Source organism: Podarcis raffonei, chromosome 8 (genome assembly GCF_027172205.1).
Source record: "Podarcis raffonei isolate rPodRaf1 chromosome 8, rPodRaf1.pri, whole genome shotgun sequence".
Classification (NCBI taxonomy): domain Eukaryota; kingdom Metazoa; phylum Chordata; class Lepidosauria; order Squamata; family Lacertidae; genus Podarcis; species Podarcis raffonei.
Window position 1 is genome coordinate 21,906,866 of NC_070609.1, and position 24,651 is coordinate 21,931,516.

The window sequence follows — 24,651 nt, forward strand, 5'->3', positions numbered from 1 at the left end:
AAAATCGTTTTCTTAGTGTTCTTCAGTAGGGGGCATGGCTAGCCAGTTGCTTGGGTATTTGAGGAGCCTGTAGAAATTCCTTATAAATCTGTGACAATCAGTGTTTCTCACTGTTGTTTCTCACTGTTGCATGGTGGATTGTTCTTCATCCTGGTATGCAAAGGCAAATTCAGATTCCTGCCCAACAGTTGCCTGACCATTTGGGTGTACAGCTGCCATCTCTTTTTTTGTGCAATCTCATGGGCCCAGGCTACTTGAAAGACCCCATCTCCCTATATGAATCTGCCCAGGTGCTAAGATACTCAGGTGAGTATCTTGGTCCCACCAACATCAGAAAGCACAGTTGGTGGTGACAAAAGATAGCTGCTCTCTGATTGTAGAATTCCCTCCCAGCCTGGCATTCCCGGGGGGCTCTGGGGGCTCTACACTACATCTCCCATCAGCCCCTAGCCAGCACTGAATGGCTAGCTGGGGGATGATGGGAATTGTAGTCCAAAGCCTCTGGAGAGCACCAGGTTGAGGAATCCTGCTTTAACTTTTCTGAAAAGCAACTTCCTTCTTTTGCTATGTCATGATGGGACTTGGGGTGGCCTAAGAAGGGAGGCCAGGAAGGGTCTCGATGTTGCCCATTAACATTGACCACCTGGGCAGCCAACTGAGTATGCCCACAGGAAACCTGGTGAAACCTTCCCCTTTATGGTGGTCTATGCTGCATTTCCATTAAAATTATAGGAATTATTTCTACATGTGCATCGTGGCATATAAAATTGGTAGGGGCAACTTCTATGCAAATCTGAGCCCTAATTCTCCTCTTTCTTGGGGATGCATTTTGTTTTGCTTTGATGCCACCTTAGATGGGGCATTACATTAAAATAAGTGATGCCTGAATGAAGCTGTTGGGAATAGACAGTGACGGGAGCAGGGTTTCTAATCCTACCTAGAGGGGACCCATTGAAATTAATAGACACGGCTAACATAGGCCCATTAATTTCAATGGGTCTACTCTTGAGTAAAACTTCATTGGATACAACCCACGATTTAGAACGGTCCTTAGAGCACACCTTCTTTCCACTTCTTTTGAGCTCAGCCAATTAAGAGCCAGCCCAAGCTTTGGGTGGGGGGCAGTTCCCAGTATAGCAGTGCACATTTTAACCTTTTACATACACAAGACTACCACCTGAAGAGTACAAAGCTGAGCATTGGGAGGGGGAAGGGGGAACCAAAACAGCAAATCAAATAGAATTTCTATGAGATACTTTTTTAAAAAAAAGAAAGAAAGCAGCTAATTTGCTTTTGGAACTTTCAAACAAACATTTCTAAGGCAGAATGGTGGGATTTCTTTTTTAAAAATAGGCCCTTTTTGCAACAGAGATAGAAAAGGGGCAAGAGGGAGATAAAAAGGAAAAGACTTGTTTGCTACAGATAAAGGGCATGCACCAGCTACTGTTAAGCACTTAAACCCTATTTATTTCAGGGGCAGAGAATTAAGTATGTGTTTTAACATTATGATTGCAATCCGGGAAGCTTAGAAGTGCTTCGCAGCGGTTAGAGTGCGCCAAAATAATCTTGCAGCTCAGAATAAGCTTTTTACCAGCTTTTGTAACACAGGCCCATTATATTTAATCTTCGCAATCCGCTAAAGATGAATCATATTTTAAATGGTTCCAATTTACCTGAGGGCCTCTCCCCAGCGTGACACACAAATGCATCTAACAGAACTCCAGTAGCTGTTTAAAAGGCACTTTAGGAAGGGGCACTTGTGGGGTGGGTGGGTAGGGAGAAACATTTCTCCCCATTTCTTCTCTCCAAACTGCCTCCTCTAGAAGCTGCTTTTCCCTTTAAAAAGAAGAAAAGCCCACTGGGGATTGGTTACAAATCTTTGCGTTTAATTAGGCTTGGAATCTCTATAGCAGAGGCAGGGAAAGCGATCCGGCCAGCGGTCCAGATTTTTATTTCTCCCATGAAGCAGGATTGACAGGTGGGAGGGGCCAGCCTCCTACCAATCACCTGATGTTGCGGTGATGTAAAGGGACCATTTTTGCCTGCATGGTTTGAAACCCAGCCGTGGGGTTAGCAAAGCACCACACACAGGGTTTTGTGCAGGTTTGTTTCTGGAAGTGCTGCCAATCAGTTGATTGGTGGCGACTGCAATGTCCATTTGGCCCAGCTGTGTTTCTCCTTGACCCACACCTGGTGCCACATATGATATCAAGTGTAGAGGCAGCAGTGTGTGGCTTGGCCTCACAGACTGGGTTAGGTCTGCAAGCTGCAAGTTCTCTGCCCCTGGTTTATAGCCTCATGCTGTGCTGGAAAGATAGAGGAGAACTGACCTGAAAACCATTCTCCATATATTGCAGTGTTGGTGCAAATGAATGACAGCCCCCTTTCATGCAAATTCAACCCCACAGAATGTGGAAATTCAGACACATGCAATTTCCTAGCTGACAATACAGCGGACACACCACATCTCCAAATCTAAGAAACGAGAGGGTTGCACTTCTGACTTTTTTTACTGGCTACTACAAATCTGCAAGCAAAACTTTGAAGCTGAAACCAGTTTCAAAGCCTATTCACAGGTGGCGGCTCTCAAAACAAGCTGTCAAGCAGGTCGCTATAATAAGATTCAGTGATCCTATCCTACCGATACTCATTAAACTATAATTCTCTGGTTCTTTAGGAGAAGCTAGGGCAATCAAAAAACTATGGTGCCTGTTTAAATTTGTAGTGGAACTAAATTCCCAGGCACCTCTGATGTTTACACCTCCCTCCTTCTGTCACACTCCACAAAAGAAATCACTACCAAAATGGCAAATTCTCTCCATCAACATGTATTTCTAGGAACTGGATGGTTAAATCTCCTTGCCAACTAGACTAGTACTCAGCAATCCATTCTAAGTATGGCTGTGAATGTGCAACAATGCACACACAACAGCCTAGTCCTTGACTGTGCTGCTAATTCCTAACAGTCTTTTGCTGGCATGTAAATTGCAAGTCGTATTTGTCTGATTGTAACTTAGTGGCTGATCTGTGATGGTAATAATAAAGATTGATTGACTGAATCGGTAGCATACGTGTGCCCTGAGATAGAAGACAGCACAAAAAGCTCTTTGTTAACTGTGTTGAATCACAGTGCAAATCAAAGCATGTAGAGAGGACCCAAATTTGACCCCAAACTCAGTCTTTTTGATTTCCCATTTTTATACAAGACAGTCAGTGAGAGGCAATGAGGCATCAGCTGATCCACATTACATTACTATTCAGATTGTTAAAATGGGTTGAGCTTGACAACGCAGGTAACATGAGTAGATCTTATTAACTCTGTAGCTCTGGGCTTCAAGAAAAAAGTGCCTGTGAAAGTGTTGATTTATTTTCCTGACGTTAGTTTTCCAAGCACTATTTCTATCACAGCAATGGCCTGCAAAGGTCATTCATTCAATGGCTTAGACTGAGTGTAGGAGCTGTGACTCTGGTCCAAATTTCTGTGTGTCCTTTGATGTGTGCATAAAGATAAATTACCAATAAGAATAACCCCATTCATTTCACTCCATCGATACCCTCGTTTGTTTACATTCACAAATTAGAACCCACCATTATAAATGCCAGCAAAGCTTTCAATTTCATCTTAGAGCTTGAGGGGCTCATAATTCGAGCGTCAAAGGATTTACAAGCCACCGAGTTATTCTCTGGCTCAGATTAAAATCCAAGCCAGGGACTAAATATTGGTTTCCCGCCCCACCTGCCTACACTGCGAACCCAGCTCCACCTGGTACACAGGCTGAGACCCTACCTGCCCGCAGACTGTCTCGCCAGAGTGGTGTATGCTCTAGTTATCTCCCGCTTGGACTACTGCAATGCGCTCTACATGGGGCTACCTTTGAAGGTGACCAGGAAACTACAGCTAATCTAGAATGCGGCAGCTAGACTGGTGACTGGGGGCGGCTGCCGAGACCACATAACAGCAGTCTTGAAAGACCTACATTGGCTCCCAGTACATTTCCAAGCACAATTCAAAGTGTTGGTGCTGACCTTTGAAGCCCTAAACGGCCTCGGCCCAGTATACCTGAAGGAGCGTCTCCACCCCCATTCTTCTGCTCGAAAGCTGAGGTCCAGCACCGAGGGCCTTCTGGCGGTTCCCTCATTGCGAGAAGCAAAGCTACACGGAACCAGGCAGAGGGCCTTCTCGGTAGTGGCGCCTGCCCTGTGGAATGCTCTCCCATCAAATATCAAAGAGATAAACAACTACCTGACATTCAGAAGACATCTTAAGGCAGCCCTGTTCAGAGAAGTTTTTAATGTGTGACATTTTAGTGTATTTTTGGTCTTTGTGGAAGCTGCCCAGAGGGGCTGGGGAAACCCAGCCAGATGGGCGGGGTACAAATAATAAATTTATTATTATTATTATTATTATTATTCCATTTCCCCATTTAAAGTCTTATTAGGCAGCACCTTCTGTGCAGTGGAGCATGAGAAGAGAGGGAAAGGGTGGTCTGCACTTTCTCCCTCCTTCTTCTCTAGTGTCATGGAACATAGCTAGGACATCTAGAGGTAGGAGGGAAAGGGAAAGCCTTCCTCCTTCCTTCTTCTTGTACAGAACCAGTGTGCCTCCTGTCGGCCAACAAGTATTTAAGGGGAAAGGTCTTGGGAATTAAGGAGACTGATGAGAAAAGTATTTGAGGAATCAAGGAGAGCTGGCAGGAGGGGAGAGCCAATTCCAAATATGCAATTGGTTTGGATCATAAACTGCATTATTTCCAATTTTTCTGTTTCTCTCTTTGTTAAAAATTACTTTGCACATTTCCAAGCTGACAGGAGCAGGGGCAAGTTTGCACATCTGTACCCTCTGTTGAAGTGAACGGTGGCAAACTCAGTGCTTGTGGGATGGGATAAATAAGTAGCAGTCAAGTACAACATTCCTTGTTTTCCTAGAGTGGACATGCAGGGGAATGTTTGGTCTAGCCAGTCAAGAACTTCCTGTTTCCTCCTGGCTGGGACATACTTCCTTTGCATGTGACTAGAGGGGGGCGTGACCTTACCGGTCCAGGTAACAAAAGGACAAGGCATGCAGCACTCTCCCTCTCTTTGACTTCCTTTGTCGTTGGAGCAGCCAACAGAGGACACTGGGATTATCCCCATATGGGATAGCTCCACATGTATATACTTTGTAACTAAGTCTGCCTTCAGGGATCCAACTGTGAACTGAATGTGAGTAAACCTTGTTTCTATACTTTATACAAGATTGTGGCGTGTTTATTCTTTTAAGAGGGATATAAGGGAACTTACCAGGAACCTAATAGTGAGGGGCTTACACAAGCCTGCAACCAGTTATCCATTGTGCGTTTAAAAGGGGAATGTGAAACTCCGCTAAGTAAAGGAAGTTGCTAGCGCAAGTTAGGAAGGCTATTAATAAACAATATACCCTCTCCTGCATCCCTGAACATCCCCACAGTTCCCACATCAGAACTCAAGTACCTGAAAGCAAACTAGATCAGGGCACATGGATGCCTTTCTGTTTTCTCGCACAAGGAAGATGTTGGACAAGGGTGCATATATTTCTGATTTACCCAACAGTTGATGGTGGTGGGGAATATGACGATGGTGCAGCTACCTTGAAATTGTCAGGACTTCCTTCTGCCTAGGCTAGCAGTCTGTTTGTTGACTGGCAATACCTCTCCCAAGGTCTCAGGCAGAAGCTTCTCTCAGTTCTGCTATCTTTCGACAAAGAGCAGCTGGAAATCAAAAACTTGGGACCATCTGCACATAAAGCACACACTCTACCACTGGGAACATGGTAAAAAAGGAACCTGCCTTATACTGAGTTAGATTGTTGGCCATCAATATTCTCTGCATTCTCTGACTGGAAGTGGATCTCTGGAGTTTCAGAGAAGAAATCTCTCATGGCCACACCTGGAGATGCAGGGGATTGAACCTGGAAGCTTCTGGAAGCAAAGCAATACTCTATCACTGAGCCATGGCCCTTCCTTGCTGAGGTATGACTCCTCATAGCTAGAAGTGGGGGTTGAGGATAGAACCAGTGGAGAAGATCCACAGATAAAAATGCACACTCAAATTTCCACAACAGCTTCATCCACCCCCATTTGGATTCTGTCCAAATGAAGCTTCTATTTCTTTTTTACTGGAGTCTGTAGCTTTCCCTGATATCCTGGGCAAGGCCTTCTAAGTGTGGTGAAGGACGTCAATGCCAGCTGGCACCCAGAGGCCTCTGCCAAAGCCTGACACAAGAGTTACCTGTCAGAACCTGTAACTGATTCCTGCCAGCTCCTCCACTCTCTCTGCTGAAAATCCACTCCAGTTCCACTCGAGGTGTAACATCAACACCAGGCCAAATTCCACTTTCTACAGGATTTGTTTGCAATGCTGAGAACCGCCTGGTGGATGACTCCACTGAATGACTAAGCCGCTACATGGTCATTGCAGCTGGAACAATTCGCAGGAAACTTGTCCTGTTTATGTCCCACTGAAAGGAGAACTTTATGTCCCTGAGCATGATGGGGCTTGCACAGAAGTCCCTTGGCTTACAAAGACCACTATGAGCACAATATGCTGGCTGGTGCTATGCTCAGTAAATAATAGTGGGTTGTATGCAATATTAGTCCTAATCAAAGTAGATCATTGAAATTAATGAACACGGCGAGGCCACATTCACACCATACATTTAAAGCACTATGATACACGGTCATGGCTTCCCCCTAAGAATTCTGGGAGCTATAGTTTGTTGAAGGTGCTGGGAGTCGTTAGGAGACCCCTTTTCCCCTCACAGAGCTTCAGGTCCCAGAGTGGTTTAACAGTCAATCCCTCTTTCCCAGGGAACTCTGACAATTGAGATTTGCCTTCTAACAAATCTCAGTACTCATAACAAACTACAGCTCCCAGAATTCTTAGGGGGAAGCCATGACTGTGTAAAGTGGCCTGACACTATTTCTAAATGTATGGTATGAAAGCAGCCTGAGTTAGGTCCATGGATTTTAGCGGGTCTACTCTTCACAAAACTTAAGTTGGCTACCACCCGATAATTCTGACTTTTCCTTTTAAATCCCAGTTGTGTGGGTTGGCCCGTTTTCTTACCCTCTGGAGTTGTGACCCTCAGGGTTACAGCCCAGACACGCTGATCTCTGCCAGAAAGATTAGGAGGAACCTCCCTAGCTCAAAAGGAAATGAAAAGTGAGATTGTAACGAAACACTGTGGAGCTGGAAGCTTTAAAATGGGGTGTGTGGGAAGAGACCCAACATTCCCAAGAGCTGGCAATCCCACAGGCTTTGGATTGAAAGCACATTTGTTTGGGGGGTAAAGTCTCTGGAGGAACAATTTTTACAGACAAGGGAAGTAAGGGGTGAGGGAGGAGGAAGGCTTTAAGACATGGGTAGGCAAACTAAGTCCCAGGAGCCGGAGCCAGCCCAATTGCCTTCTAAATCCGGCCTGTGGATGGTCCGTGAAGCAGCGTTATTTACATAAGTAGAATGTGTTCTTTTATTTAAAATGCATCTCTGAGTTATTTGTGGGGCATAGGAATTCATTCTTTTCCCTCCCCCCCTTCAAAATATAGTCCGGCCCCCCACAAGGTCTGAGGGACAGTGGACCGGCCCCCTGCTGAAAAGGTTTGCAGGCCCCTGCTTTAAGAGCACCAGATACACTCAACAGCCCAGAGGGAACTCAGTGGAACCCCCATCACCACCCTGTTAAACACCTTCACTCTTGAAGCTAGCTGGTTGGTTGTTCAATTGTGGAACATATCGGATGGTGGTGTGTTTGTGTGTGTGTTTTAGCCACAATTAAGGCTCAAACCCGCCTTTCTGCCAAAGCACAAGAACGGTTCATACCACACTGCAGGCAAACTCTTGACAGAAGCCATCTGGCAAAAATAGCACGTTACATACTCTTGCTTTAGCATGCTTCAGCCAAGTTAGAGGTTCCTCAAAGGATTGCAAGCATCCTTTCCTGCTGCACTGGTGTCGTCCCCCACCCCAGCCCTGCCGAGAATGTCAACTAGCAAGCAAATGTGCTAAGAAGATGAGCGTGGAGCTGGCCGGTGCTTACCTTTGGTTTTAAAAGCAAAGTTACAGTACTTGCAGACATATGGCCTGACGTCTGTGTGCGTGCGAATGTGTTTCTTCAGCATGCTGGGCTTCTTGCAGCGAATTCCACACTCCTCACATACATACTTCCCTCGTCCACGGCCTCGCACATACACATACTCTTCGTTTGATTTGTACCTATGAGCAACAGGGTGTCATGGTAACAGAAATAAAAAAGATTCCCACCTTAAAGACGTAACAAGCCTCCTTTAAAGTTAAACAAAAAACCCAGTGCATATCATTCACAGCCACAGACAAAAAAGTCTCGGCTAGCAAATTCACTACATTGTTTAGTCAAGGGAAAACGAAACTCCATGTTGTTGTTGTTTTGTGCGGAGGGAGCATTGAGCATTATGAACTACTGGCGTGATGGAGCGCTCCTTGATCTATGGCTCTTCCATTCATTTCAATGGGCGGGACAGTGAATGGAGAAATGCTGTTGTGATCAAGTCCTGGTTGAGGGCTTCCCCTATGCATTGGGCTATTTGGATGCAGTAGGGCTCTTCTTATGTTCTTAATGGAGAGAGCCAATCTTCAAGCAAATTCCTTTCTTTTGCATTTTGGAGAAAGACAGTGTGGCGTAGCAGTTGTGTAGGGGCAACCAAAGCAGTGTGGGACTCCCATCATCCCTGACCATTGGTCACACTGATGGGAGCTGGGATCCAACAACTTCTGGAAGGCACCACATTGACTATCCCTGAATTGGTGTGCCAAGTACCAAAGGGACCAGGTTCAAATCTGCACTCAATCATGCAGCTCAGTTATCAAGAAAAAAACCGGCCAGTGGGAGAACCAAATGGGGCAACTCAACATCGATGGAAGAAGAAGAAGATCAAAAGCATTCTAAATGAATGCTCAAACTGGTGTCCCTGGCAGAATGGGAACAGCATGCCCACGATTGCACACACAGGTCTACAGCACTAAACTACTGCCTTTCACTTTCCTACCAAGCACCTGCCACCTCCAATTTCATTTGGCCACATGCAATATAAGAACACTTTCTACTCTAACAGCCACATCACCTTCTGAATAACGCCTAAATGTTAAAGGCACGATGATCTGACACCTGTGGCTAGAATAAGGTTACCAGATTTTTTTCCAATGAATCCGGGGACACTTTTCAACTTCAATGGATTTTGTATGGGGACTGATTTGTAAATCCGGGGACTGTCCCCGGGAAACGGGGACGTCTGGTAACCTTAGGCTGGAAGCTCAAGCAAAACGTATCGGGGAAAGACATCACAGACGTGTAAACATAGTTAGCTTTGAGCTAAGACGGTGTGGGGAACCTCAGGCCCAGGAACTGAATGTGGCCCTCCAGGCACCTCTATCTGGCCCTTGGAACTGTTGCCATGCCCCCTCCTTGGTCCTGCTTCACACCCAAATGTTTTTGACTAGCTGGAATGTGTCCCTGAACTCTGATAATGCCTCTTGCTTGTCTGGATGGGGGATAAAGAGAGAGCTGTTTGAGTGTTTGTACTATGTAAACAAGGGACGCAGGTGGCGCTGTGGGACTTGCCGATCAGAAGGTCGGCGGTTCGAATCCCCATGACGGGGTGAGCTCCCGTTGCTTGGTCCTTGCTCCTACCAACCTAGCAGTTCAGAAGCATGTCAAAGTGCAAGTAGATAAATAGGTACCGCTCCAGCGGAAAGGTAAACGGCGTTTCCGTGCGCTGCTCTGGTTCGCCAGAAGCAGCCTGGCCACATGACCTGGAAGCTGTACGCCAGCTCCCTCGGCCAGTAAAGCGAGATGAGCGCCACAACCCCAGAGTCGACCACAACTGGACCTAATGGTCGGGGGTCCCTTACTATGTAAACAGTGTATATCAACAGTATACACACTGTTTTTATTGTAAGGTTGCTCACAGAATTGTAGAATTGGATAGTTGGAAGGGACCACAAGGGTCATCCAACCCTCTGCGGGGCATGTTACATTTAATGAGTGTATGGTCCATGTACCTCTGTATACAATCAATTGAGCTGTACAAATCAAAAAGTGTATACTCATACATGCATAGAGATAACTTGAGTACCTGAGTTTAGTTTAATGTGAAAATAAGGCTCTTTTGTGCGCCATATAAAGGGGAAACTCACATTTGTTACTCTGCCCACATTTTCCTCTGATCCTGCCCACCACTGGAACATGGCCCTCAGAAGCTTGCCTAGGAGGGAATGTGGCCCTTCAGCTGAAAAAACGGTTCTCCACTCTTGAGATATACCATGTAATTCAAGTTCCCTTGCCCGAATCATCATTCATACAGGCACATTATATTTTAGGCAGTTTTCGTGAAAGGAATGCCACAGCAGTTGATGGCTGCAGTTAGCAAAAAAATATGCGAGCAATTGCTTCCTACCATTTTCCTGCTTTCAATGCAGAGTGAAAAACATCATTTGGCCTCCTTGAATTTAAGAGATCACCACCAACTTTGGCCAACAATATCAATAGGATTGGGTGTCTAAATATTTGAAAGAGAATATGCATCTCAAGAGTTGCTCAAACCTTTCCTTTCCTATCCCATCCCATCCCATTGCATCCTATCCTTTAAAAAGGAGAGGCATTCCCGACAATCAAACTGAAACACTCATAATTACTAGATGAAATATATTGGCTAATAAAACCAAGTAACCTTCAAATATCACACCGGCAGGGTGGTAGTGGGGAAGTCTCACTCTGTGCTGAGTTTTGGTTTACAAGTGATGTACTGTATTTGCAAGAGACAAGGAAACAGACAACCAGTAAATGTCAAAGATATGTCAGCCATTAGGAGATAGAGAGAAAGCAGACTCTAAAGCCAATACTTTTCAATAAAGCTAGGTATAATTGCTAGGTATGAATGCAATTCATAATTTGTGGAGGAGTTGTAAATTTATTTCAAATGGGACATTAGTATAATAGGCGGCTACGAACAAACAAAAACCCAGAGCAAATGTCAGCCAGGGCCCAAGGATATTTATTCATTCAATTGTCCCCAGTCTTTCGTCCAAGGAGTTCACTAAGCCTGTGCAAATTCTCAAGGTAACTTCCACCCAGGCACTGCCACATTCACACCATACATTTAAAGCACTGCGATGATACTTTAAACAGCCATGGTTTCCCTATAAAATTCTGGGAGCTGTAGTTTCTCAAGGGTGCTGAGAGCTGTTAGGAGGCCCCTATTTCCCTCCCAGAACTACAGTTCCCAGAGCGGTTTAACAACAAATCTTCCTTCGCAGAGAACTCTGGCAAATGTAGCTCCATAAGAGGAGTTTCCTAACAACTCTCAGCACCCATAACAAATTATATTCCGTGGATTCTTTGTGGAGAAGCCATGACTGCTTAAAGTAGTATAGGTAAAAGGTAAAAAAAAAAGGTAAAGGACCCCTGGACCTTTACCTTTCTGTCAAAGGCGACTATAGGGTGTGACGTTCATCTCTCTTTCAGGCCAAGGGAGCTGGCGTTTGTCCACAGACAGCTTTCTGGGTCATGTGGCCAGCATGACTAAACCACTTCTGGCACAACGGAACACCGTGATGGAAACCAGAGCGCATGGAAATGCTGTTTACCTTCCCGCTGCAGCAGTACCTATTTATCTACTTACACTGGCATGCTTTCGAACTGCTAGGTTGGCAGGAGCTGGGATAGAGCAACAGGAGCTCAACCTGCTGCGGGGATTCAAACTGCTAACCTTCTGAGCAGCAAGCCCAAGAGGCTCAGTGGTTTAGACCACAGCGCCACCCGCATCCCTATAATAAAAGTATAATAGCACCTTAAATGTAAAGAGCAGATGCAGCCACATTGGCAAATAAGCCATGAAAATTGGCTACATCTCTTTTACCAATTCTCCTGCAAATCTTCCCAGACTTTCCCAACATCTCCTCAGAAAGAATCCTCCAGTCCCCTGCACTGAAGGGTCTGCAGCAAGGATGGGACACATTTTTCATTCTGGGGGTTGCTTTCCCTCCTAGCCAACTTGCTATGAGTCACGTGACAGTGGCTAGTTTCCACACACACTTGCGCATCCCTTTCTATCCAGTCAAGCAAGAGACATTCTCAGAGTTCAAGAACCCATCTCACACCCTCCAACATTTCTCAGATAAAAACTGGTTGTAGGGTTTTTATCTGAGAAATATAGGGTTGCCAAATCTTGAAGAGCAAAAAATAGGACAGCCCAATCTGCTGCCAGCCCGAGCCGGGGAAAGAGGCACACAGGCACGGGGCGGGGGGGGGGCAGGTAGTCCAAGCCTGAGCCACCTAAAACCTCAGCAACCTGAGCTGCAGCAACCTCCAGGGGCTTAAAGCGGTTGTCCTCCATTCCTCCTATGGGGTGGTGGTGTTTCCAAGTGCTCTGGTTTCCGTCGCGGTGTCCCGTTGTGCCAGAAGCAGTTTAGTCATACTGGCCACATGACCCGGAAAGCTGTCTGTGGACAAACATCGGCTCCCTTGGCCTGAAAGCAAGATGAGCGCCACACCTCATAGTCAAATTTGACTGGACTTAACCATCCAGGAGTCTTTTACCCACCGATGGAGCAAGCTGATTGGGCGCCTGGGGTGGAGCGTGCGCCCTGTGCCCAGGGGCAGGGCCAGCTGCCTGCAGGGCAGGGCAAGCCAGGGCAGAACGCTCCATGGCGTCTCCGAGGAGTCTGCCTGCCTCCTCCCATTCAGCCAGCCTACAGCTGAGGGGGAGGCCGTGGGCAGACCGTTTGGGACAGCGCAGAGCCTGTGGGCACCCAAGGCACCACGTCACACCCAGGAGAGACGTGTGGCTCGGGCACGCTGCAGGCCCCGCAGTGAGTGCTGCCCACCATTTTGTCACCCCCCCTCAGTGGTGACACCCAGAGTGGCCCTCCCCCACCGCCCCCTTCCTCCACCCCCCTTCCTCCACCCCTGCCTTTACCTTTATCTATACAGTGGTACCTTGGTTCTCGAATGGCTTAGTTGTCAAACAAATCAGCTCCCAAATGCCACAAACCCAGAAGTAAGTGTTCCAGTTTGCGAATGTTTCTCGGAAGCCGAACGTCCAGCATGAGTGCAGGAAGCTCCTGCAGCCACTCAGAAGCCACGCCTTGGTATTCAAACTGTTTCGGGAGTGGAACGGATTTCCAGAATGGATTAAGTTTGAGAACCAAGGTACCACCGTATTCCTCCACGAAGGTGAACCTTTGACACTGGACAGTCTTGCTGCCATTTATTTAATTATTTCGATCTGTTATACACTTGTGGAATCTTTAGAATGGATTTATCCTACGTGTTTGAAAGTTCTTCTTTAACCTTTGCACAGTGCGTCGCTCTAGAATGTTAATGAAAAGCAACGCAGACATTAAAATAAAATAAAATGAATGAATGAGACGGCCGCTGCCTACATCTCAATGAACCTGCTTCAACCATCACGCAAGGCCTCCTGCACTGCTCAGGCATTTGCCCCCTGGCAATCAATCATAGGACTCCATTTACAGCTGCCTTGTTCTTGTATTACTGGTAATTACTCTCTGACATGGACCCTTTATGAGCCATGCCTTTGTTATGCCGGAGTCCTGTGTCAGCTCCATTAGTGCTATCAACAGACAACATCTCCTGGCATTGCCGTTGGTTTTTTTTTTTTTTTATCTGGGCCTTACTAAAAAGAGCTGTTCCTTCTCCAGCTCATTTATTCTGTGGTCAGAAAAGTGGGAAAGATGTTTGTGCATGACTAAACAAGGATTAAAGGAAAACAACATTTTAAAAGCACACAATTAGATTTGACTACAGAAGAAAAGGTGGTCGAACCATGTCATGCAGAACTGTTGCTGTACTGAAAAAGAAGAGTTTTGTGTGACTCAGGTGGGGATTATTGCATGAGTCTTCCTGGGTACAATGGTAGTGGTTCTGTCACGATTTCCACTGTTTATTTTACATTGCATTACCTGCTGTATTGTGGAATTGGGGTCTTTTATAATTGATGTTCTGCCCTCTATGATGCGTCACCCTCTCTGCACACGAGTGCTTCTGTTCCCCCATGATTCACTCGTGAAAATGGCAGGAAAGAACCATATGCTGGGATACCGGGCCAATTTTTGGCACGTGAGTGGGAGTGGCATGACACATGAAAACTGTGAGGAAATCACACCACAAACTCCCACAATTTGTTGGGTTAACGGGGTTGCAAGCGTATTTTGTTCGGGGAGAAAGTAACATGAAAATAAGCATTGGATTCTGCTAGAGTTTCAGAAGTGGCACTTACATCACACAAAACATCACATAAAAGGCAAAAATTATAAGGCAAGGAAAAGTCAGGATAACGAAATAAAGTGCAATCAGAAAGCATCCTCAGTTTGCATGTTAATGCTAAGCCAAACCAAACCATGGTTAAGTGTAAAGGAGGAAGCATGCTGTGACACATTAAGTTGTTAAGTTTAACAAAACAGAATATATTTAAAGCAGGCTTCCGCAACCTAGTGCCCTCCAAATGTTGCTACATTTAGGGCTACTTAAAAATGAGCATTTTTAAGTTTACAAACATTAATAATCACAGAGTGGCTGGGGCTACACAGTCAGATGGGTGGGGTACAATTATTATTATTATTGGCGTAACAGCCCTTAACATTTGTATAGTACTTTTAAGCCTTCAGAACGTTTCACATGAGTGTCTTACAGCACAGATGGGGATCCTGTCCCACTCAGATGCTGTTGGACTCTGGCTCCTCTCAACCCCAACACGCATGGCCAATGGTCAAGGATTATGGGAGTTGTAGTCCGTCAACACCAGTAGGGCCTTAAAGCAAACCTGTAACGCAGGCATAGGCAAACTCCGGCCCTCCAGCTGTTTGGGACTACAATTCCCATCATCCCTGACCACTGGTCCTGTTAGCTAGGGAATTGTAGTCCCAAACATCTGGAGGGCCGGAGTTTGCCTATGCCTGCTGTAAAATGAGTTGGTGTTGTGAGTGAGTGAGTGAGTGAGTGAGTTAGTTAGTTTCTATACTGCCCTATACCCAAAAGTCTCATATAATCCCCAAGCTGCAGATAGCAGCAGCTGGCCTAAGGTCATCTAGTGAGTTTCAAACCAGGGAGGTATTGCTTCATAACTCAGTCTCTTTGGTTGCAATCCTATACTCACTTACCTGGGTGTAAGCTCCATTGAACTCAACAGAGCTTGGATCAGAGTAGACAAGTCTAGGATTGCACTGTTAATCATTATGCAACCCCAGCTGGCCAAGAATAAGAGCATTTGCCGGACAACAGGCCGCAAACTTTCTCCTATCCTCTTTTCTTTTCTTTTTTTTAAACGTGGTTTAATGGTTTTCATGAGAATTTGCTATGTCAAGGAAGATCCTGGCACCCTGCACTCTCATGAACCAGCAGCGATTCTGCAGAAAGGCTGTGGCACAGCTGTGGCTGACTGGATTCCTGCCAAGAGACTTAAAAGCAAGACACAGACATCACATTGGGGGGGGGGGGTAAGGAGAGAGAGTTTTAGAAGCAGATCAATCCTGCTCCAGCAAAAATAGCCTAGACTAGGACAATCTTGGCGAAGGTTCAGCTTCATTTGGAAAAAGCCACTGGGGGCATTTTGATACAGCAACACAATGCACAGAGCGAAGTGCTTTGGAGACCCGTGTGTGCTTATCACTGTGAAAAACACAGTCGCATGCCTTGGCCATGTTTGGGATTCACATACTCTCTGTTCCCCAATTGCTCTGGGCTCTCGGTTGGAACAAGTTGGACTTTCCCATGATGTCCAAATATGGCAGAACAGGATTGGAAAAGGAGGTAGCAAACAGAAAGAGGGCATCCTACCTACTTTGGGCTCTGCCCCGGCCCATGCCACCTGCTGTTTTGGCCCCACCCACCCCTTGCATGCCACTCCTCATAGATCCCGCCCCCAAGAAATAAGGACAGAGGGAGGGAGAGAGAGAGATGCCCCCACCCTTGCATTAGTTTGTGAGTGGTCTGCTCCCATTTCAACCTGGGGCCCATCTGCATTATACATTTAAAGCAGTACCATCCCGCAGCTGTGGCTTCCCCCAAAGAATCCTGGGAGATGTAGTTATTTAACTTGTTAGGACACCCGTTTTCCTCTCAGAGAACCACAGTTCCCAGAAATCCCTGGGAAGAGGGCTTGACTGTTAAGCCACTCTGGGCACTATAGCAAGGAGGAGTTTGGATTTGATATCCCGCTTTATCACTACCCGAAGGAGTCTCAAAGCGGCTAACATTCTCCTTTCCCTTCCTCCACCACAACAAACACTCTGTGAGGTGAGTGGGGCTGAGAGACTTCAGAGAAGTGTGATTAGCCCAAGGTCACCCAGCAGCTGCATGTGGAGGAGCGGGGAATCGAACCCGGTTCACCAGATTACGAGTCTACCGCTCTTAACTACTACACCACACTGGAAACAGGGGAACAGGGGTCTCTAGACCACCATCTGTAGCTGGAGATGCCAGGACTGAATTGTGACAACGTCCACATTAGCCTTGGCAGAAAGAGGTAGACACTGAACTAAAATTAACTGGCAATGTGTTCCTCCATTTAGGTGAGAGCCATGCATCACTGGGGCTCACTTATCCCAGTTAGGTAATGAAGACGATCTCCCAGGCTTGAATTGGGTTGGATTAAGTTGAGCCATTCTCTCTGCACCACATCACAAAATCAGGCCATTCGGTGTCCTTGGGAATATTACATTTCCCAGGGCTACTTAAGTTGGAACAGAACAGAGGGAGAGACTGCCCTCCCTCTACTTCGCACCACCTCTGGAGATGCAGAGTTAAGTGGGCAAGTAGGAAAGGGATTATTATTATTATTATTATTATTATTATTATTATTATTATTATTATTACCCTGCCTATCTGGCTGGGTTTCCCCAACCGCTCTGGACAGCTCCCAACAGAATATTAAAAACAAGATAAAACATCAGACATAAAAAACTTCCCTAAACAGGACTGCCTTCAGATGTCTTCTAAAAGTCAGATAGTTGTTTATTTCCTTCACATCTGATGGGAGGACTTTCCACAGGGCGGGCACCACTACTGAGAAGGCCCTCTACCTGGTTCCCTGCAGCCTCACTTCTCACAGCAAGGGAACCGCCAGAAGGCCCTTTTAGCTGGACCTCAGTGTCCAGGCTGAATGATGGGGATGGAGACGCTCCTTCAGGTATACTAGGCCGAGGCCATTTAGGGCTTTAAAGGTCAGCTCCAACACTTTGAATTGTGCTCGGAAACATACTGGGAGCCAATGTAGGTCTTTCAGGACCCATGTTATGTGGTCTCTTGAAGGATCATCAGAGTGTGGAGGGTAAAGATTTGGGGTATGGCTGGCTGGGAGGGAAAGGAGTGCAGTATTTACTCCAGTAAGTTCCAATTAAAATCTGAGTGAGAAGCGTTGGGGACATAATGCTCACCTTGCCTTTGGGGTGAGCGTCACAAGTCCAAAGGCTTGTATTTCTGAGCCCCAAAATATATGAGTCTTATCTCCAATTCTGTTGGTTATTTGAGAGGTAACGGTTGTAAAATGTGCCCTTTCCTCTCTCCCCCCCTTAATTGGCACCACGTGGCTCTTCAGAAACCCAAAAACCATCCACACCAACATTTACCTAGCTTCCCATTAGACTCCATTGTTCTCAAGCGACTGCTCTCCGATGCAAATTGGAGCAGGTCATATTCCTGCAGACAGGGAACCCGAGGGCCAGGGAATTTTGCCAGACTGTCTGTTCCCAGATGCTATACCACACCCACGTGCAAGAGCGGAGCCGCAAGCAGCTGGGAAACCTGACAAAACAGGAATGGAATCCCTTGCAGATCTCGCATGTTGGAAGGGCACGACTGCTGAGTGAGCAGGAAGGCAAGAAACAATTCCCAGGTCAGTGATGGGAAAAAAATGCTTCTGGGGTCTAGCCAGCTGCCCAGTGAGGTCTTAGCGGGGCTGTGAAATTGCCACTTAGAAGCTTTCCCATTCAGCTGCAGGGAGACACATTAACCCAACTCTCACAAAATGAAGCGATGGGGCAAGCCTTATTGGTGACAAAAAGGTAAAGAAGGAAAAACATTTTTGTTTAGACAAGCTTGCCCAGATATGTAGAATGCAGACATATGTTTTAATGTGCTTTTAGCTTATTGCTGACTTTAATTATTTCAGAATGTTTTAAAAACCTGTTTTTAACTGTTTTTACAGATAATTTTACTGTTTTATTCTTCCTGTAAAACACACTGAGGGTTGTTGCTGTTGTTTTTACAATCAAGTGCTATATAAATTTTATGAAATTAATACCAATAAATAAATAAATTTACTGATGTGATTCAAAATATGGCAAACAAGGGAGCTGTAGTTTGTTAAAGGTATGGAGGGTTAGAAGATCCCCATTTCTCTCACACAGGTACAATTCCCAGAGTGGAAAACAAGGTACTCTGGGAATTGTAGCTCTGTGAAGAGAAAGGGGGTCTCCTGTCTACTCTCAGCACCCTTAGCAGACTACAATTCCCAGAATTCTTTGGGGGAAGTCATGAATATTTAAAGTGTCACCATAGTGTTCTAAATGTATGGCATGAATGTAGCCCAAGCTAGGGAAGGCTGTTCTGCACTGATGGGCAAAAGTAACTCCCTGCCGTCTCAGAAAGTGGTTTTTTTCAGCCCTACCAGGAGATGCTGGGGATTGAACCCAGGACCAGGCACTTCACCACTCAGCTGCTGCTGTTCCTCTCATCCACAGTGGAGAGACAAACGAGGAACTGGTGTAGAATCAAAACGAGATGATCTACGTCCCCCAAGAACTGCCCTGTGCAGGGCAGATGCCTGTTATCTGCTCAACTTGCATTATGGAAGAGTATGCAATCTTGCAATCACCTGATATTCTCTTCCCCAAAATCTGCTTCTTTCCCAGTCACCAAGAGCAGCCACACACACACAAACACACACAAAGAGTCTGTCATCTGTGCAGAAGGGATTTGCCTTGACAGAAGCATCTGTGGCCTAGCCAGGAGCCAGATGAATGAAGCCACAGTTTGCGAACCAGATTCACAATTCCAGATGGGACTCTTCATGTTAACAGTTTTCAGCTGCCCTAGTGACACAGGCCCAGAGAGGCTGCCTGACGCAGAAGCAACCAGCCGCTATCGCTCCTGACGTCTTGCATAACCCAGACATGTTCTGGGTTGTCCAGGGATAGAATGGAATGGCTGTCACCCACGACAAAACACACGCTGGAGAAGAAGACAACCTCCTGCTTGACAGGGGGACAACAACATTATATAATTTCACCAAGAGTAACAAGCCGCATTCCAGCAGCTGCAGTCTTCTCCCTCCCCTTAACTTCCAATACATCCTTATGATGAGCTAATGGCTCACATTTATTTTTTCCTAAAAATGATTTTGCGAAGTCAACAGTCCTTATGCATTCTTTCCAATGGAAGAACATTAGAGGTCACAGCTAACCTAGTTTCACCACAGGTGCCTTGGGGCTTCCACACTTTCCCCCCTCCCTCCTTGCCTCACCTGCTACAACCCAATCCCTATTCCTCCTTGTGGTGATCACACAGGGTCCCCGGACGTTTAACGGTTTATTGATCCCTGTGCCACCACTGTGCTCGCTTCCCCGCTGCCACCAACCCGTTACTCTTGGGTACACAGTGAGTCCAGACAGTTGTTAAAATTGAACCAAATAAGCAAGTTTATTTTATAAGTATTAACAAGTTTATGGTTTCTCAGATAATATTCTTGTCAGTTTCTTAACTGTAGTTTCTTTACCAGTATACACCTTCCTAATACCTTCTGACTGAATATCTCAACTGTTTGACTGACTCCTCTTAACAGATTCTCTCACTCTCTCACATCAGACTAGCCCAACCCACAGACTTATCCTCTCCGTCTCTTCTCTAACTCTAGACTGACTTCTTAACAACTCTAACTCTAACTCCTCCCCTTGGGTTCCTATTGGTTAGTCATTTTACAATTAGTTAACCCTTTCCCTATGAACCCAGTATGATGTCACACACCTAGGAGGGCAAACGCCACACTTCTCCCCACACCTCTAAGGGTTTCCAGAGAAACTGAGTCAGGCTGCTCAAGGCGGCAAACAGTCCCGCTCAGTTTCATTGAGCAAAATCATGGAATTGTGAAGTTGAAAGGGAGGAGGACAGCTCATCTCAAGTGGACTGCCTGCCTCAATTTTTATTTATGCATTATATTCACTATCCCACCTTTCCTCCAAGAAGTTCAAGACAATGTACGGGTTCTCTCCACATTCCCATTTTATCCACACAACAACCCTGCTAGGCAATGTGAGCTGATAAGCAATGACTGGCCCAAGGTTACCCAGAGTCACGGACACAGGGGAATGGTGGGAGGCAGCAGTTGGAACCCCCAAGGGAAGAAGAAGAAGAAGAGGAGGAGGAGGAGGAGGAGGAGGAGTTTGGATTTGATATCCCGCTTTATCACTACCCTAAGGAGTCTCAAAGCGGCTACCATTCTCCTTTCCCTTCCTCCCTCACAACAAACACTCTGTGAGGTGAGTGGGGCTGAGAGACTTCAGAGAAGTGTGACTAGCCAAGGTCACCCAGCAGCTGCATGTGGAGGAGCGGGGAAGCGAACCCGGTTCACCAGATTACGAGTCCACCGCTCTTAACCCCTACACCATGCTGGCTGGGGATTGTTGGTGGGATGATGATGAGTGGTCAGAGGGAGAAGAGAGAAGCCTGGAAGGAGGTGGTGGTGGGAGCTGTGGAGGTAACAAGGTTTAGTGAGCAAGGAGAGTCTCTGGAATCCAGAATCAGAAGCTGAAGCAGGAGAGGGGGGAAGCCAAGAGGCAGAGAGCAATCTGGCTGGTGAAGAAGCCCCATCCTAATGTGACAAGCTCCCCTCACCCTGGTCATCTCCTCTGCAGACAACAAAGAAATGCAGTGGGCAGTCAGCCTCTGCACCCAGTCCTTTCTCAGGCAGCCCACTGGGAATCATGCCCCTCTGGAGCGTTTATGTAAACCTCAATATATCCCTATATCCCTTCAAAGTTTTCTAAGTTCAAGTGGAAGGCTGGAAGGGCCCCCAATTCATTTGGGGGTCAAAGGGAGGAATGCTTGTGCACCTCCACTCCCATCCTGGTTTGGACAAACCATAGTTGGATCAAACCATAGTTTGATTTAAATCATTGTTATCTGCTCTCTTTCCAGGCAAGAGAAGCCCCTCTCATAGCAGTTTACAAATAAATACACTGAAAACACAACTAATTAAGCTAGCTGCATAAAAAACCCACAGATTTATTCCAAATAAATAAATAAATAAATAAATATGATAGTTTTTAAAAAATCACAGCTTCAGAATGCCAACAAGATTATTCAGTGAAAAGCAGATTGGCACAGCCATGTCCTGAAGGTCCGTTTAAAAACAGTCAATGAAGGAGCCAAACACACATCCCATAGGAGGGAGTTCCACCATGATGGTGACACCACTGAAGAGGCCTTGTCTCTTGTGCACATCAACAGGATGGATCTTAATGGTGAGTCAATGAGCAGGACTGTTAATGTTAGGACTGGGTATAATTTTTACAGGTGCAGGCAGCCCTTCAAACAACCTGATTCTGAACAATTTGGGGCTCCAAATGTAACAACCAGCACTTTAAACTGGGCTCAAAAATGCATGGGCAACCAACTGGTATGGGACCAGTGCTACATGCTCCTATTGCTTGACGAACACAAGCAACCAAGAAGCTGCACCCTGAACTGCCTGTAATGTCCAAACTATCATTAAAGGCAGTCCCATGTAGAGTTTGTTGCAATAGTCTTGTCTGGTTAGAACATTACAGGTTGCCAGATTCCTGAATTCAGTGCTTTCATATAAAAGACTTCATGGAATGCTGCATGACTATTAAAAATCTAGTAAACTCTATCCACCATCTTTATATTCAAGGCCACAATATGGTACATCTAGAGATTGTATGTAACGTGAAGGAGATCGAAATATTTTAGTTGATATTTTAGAATGTAAAATGCTATTTTATTTATTGATTGGTTTTACCTTGTGGGCTTATAGCCGAATAAAGTATTATCTAATAGTCTTGTCTGGAGATAACCAGGGTCTTCATTTGCCTCCCAACTAAAACTGGAACTCATGGTTGGAAGTGGGGTTGTTGCAAAATGACACACAGAAACACACATTTTTAAAAAAATAAAATGGTCACCACATTTGTGAGACTTGCACAATTCAAGCACCAGAGACTTGCACAATTCAAGTAAGCATTAGTGAACAATGGTGGCCAGGGGGTTAGGTGATATTCACTGCACATCATGGTAAGTTGCATCATGAGTAGTGGCAAAAGGAAAAGACCAGCCAATGGTAAGCACTCCATGGAAAGCGTTTTGCAAAAATTCACATGCACACCAAAATCTTTCTCAAACCCACACCCCCGGCCCCCCTGTCGGATCCCCTTCCAGAGAATTTTTCCACATGGAGGTGTTCTAACCATTACATTTAGGAGCAGCATATGGAAAGCAGAAATCCATCTCCTGGCATGTACAAGACATGGGACTGAATTCAAGACAAGTGAACCTGAGACGGGCGGCACAACAGTTTGGCTTCTTGGAAACCCTGAAAAACCACATAATTCCAGTTATTAAATTGTTTGTTTAAACGGGGATGTAAAAAAAAATCCATAAGCCTCAAAAAACCACGGGTTCCTCTATGCTCTGATGGAAAACATCTGCAAGTGATCTCTCCGCTCTGAAGGGACAGCTACTGCTTCGCAAGCAGGCTGAGGAGATAGCTAACGCTGACTGGTTAAATAATGTGAAGAGCAGAAGAAAGTCGGTGCAAGAATGAAACACAAACCAAACCACTCACCCACCTGGTAAAGAAAGAGGCAATATTCAGAAGCATAAAGTTGGAAGGTACTTTAGAGGTCGTGGGGTCCAACCCCCTGCTCATTGCAGGACACAACCACAGCATCCATCTACTTAAACAACTTGAGTGAAGGAGAGCCCGCCCATATAAAAATCTGGGAAACTAGGAAGCAGACTGGCAGCAGAAATACAGAACTTCAGGCAGGGGACATTTTTAGCCCTACCTGAAAATGCCAGGGCTGAATGTGGGACTTTTAGCAAGGACCCCAGATTCAATTCCTGCGAGCTCTGGTAGGAAACATATATTAAGGTGCAGGTCCAAATAAAAAAGAAGACCTGATGCACCGGAGAGCAGTTGCCAGTCAGAACCGATCATACTGAGCTGCTATAAGGCAACTTCTCATGTTGCTATAAGGTACCCATCTGTACAGAACAAGCTGCAAACGTTAAAATCTGCAGATGGCCAGGCCTCTTAAGCATTTCCTCGCAGTTCGCTGCAGGGATTGCATCACAGAATCAATAATACGAAAGGTCTCCAATCCCTATGTCTGCCCGGACTTCTGAAACTTCATCTTAATATGGAGGTTTTTTTATTATTCCAGACGCTTGGCCTCCATTAAAATGGACTCATCTATCATGCCTGTGACTCCAGAATGGTAAAGGCAGGCTAGAAAACCTCAGGCATACCAATATTCTAAACAGAGAATTTTATTTCAATTTTATATGGCAGCAAAAAAAAAAGGTCTAGAGCAGCTTCCCCCAACTTTGCACTCGCCAAATTTTCTGGACTACAACTGCAACCAACAGACCTCACCATCAGTCACAAAGAGTTGCAGTCCAAAACAATCTCGAAGGTTCCGTGTTGGCTTCCCTTGGTGTATAGGACTGCAGGTTTAATTCTTGAACTTTGGGCCAAGTAGCGTGTTTGTAGGCTACCTCTCTTTCTTCTGCACTGTAACAAAAGGCTTCCAGAGACTATTAACCCTAACTTCCTAGCCGGGATGGACCTTCTATGAAACTTAGGAAGCTTACGTTTCAGGGCCCTTAATCCCAGAGGGGGCCCAGAATAAACTTTAGACCACATTGCTTAAAAAAATCTGGAGTATAGTAGACCCAATCTGAGTAGCATGACTCAAACTGATTGATTTTTGTTCTTGCATACGTTTCAAACATCCCAAAGTTTGAGTGTCAGTAGCACAGATATTGTAAAGGTGTTGTGATCTGTCATGGAACAACCCAATTGAAGAAGATAACTGTGGTTACCCAGACCTCATCGTTGGTTGTGAAGGACCCCCCCCATGACAGTTTAAGCTTCAGGGCCTCCAAAATGTAGGTCCGCCACTGCTTCCCTGGGAAACTGGTTCATTCCTGGCCTTCAATCCGGGATATGAAACCACATTATAGTGCAAGAATAAGTCATGATTTCCCGGTTCAGATATAATCAAAAACCGAGGTTTAACAAACTCCAGAAGCTTTTCATTGCAGTGAGAAAGAGGAGAGAGGAGAGCATGGGGGCCTGATGCTCATTCGCTGTGTAGTACATTAAATCACAGGTTTCTGTTTCATCCGTGGTGGGAAACAGAGGTTCAGCAAACTCTAGAGGCTTTTAATTGCAGCGAGAAGGAGGTGAGGAGAGCATCTGGGTACTAAACTAAGTCTCAGTCTATTTGATTATATCATGGTTTCCTGGTTAAGATGCAAGGGGAAACCAAGGTTTAATAAACCATAAGTTTTTTATTTAAGGGGGGGGGGAGAAAGAGAGGAGAATACCCATTCTAAGTCTATTA

At 45.7% G+C, this 24,651-nt stretch overlaps 1 protein-coding gene across 4 annotated transcripts in view; it reads right to left on the reverse strand.

The window, feature by feature from the left end:
- Positions 1–24,651, reverse strand: part of HIVEP3 (HIVEP zinc finger 3) — a 238,095-nt gene that overhangs the window by 17,985 nt on the left and 195,459 nt on the right. For all 4 annotated transcript variants that reach the window (XM_053398481.1, XM_053398482.1, XM_053398479.1 and 1 more), the window contains one exon: positions 8,054–8,229. In XM_053398481.1, the coding sequence (XP_053254456.1) occupies positions 8,054–8,229 (176 nt within the window). The remainder of the gene's footprint in view (positions 1–8,053; positions 8,230–24,651) is intronic.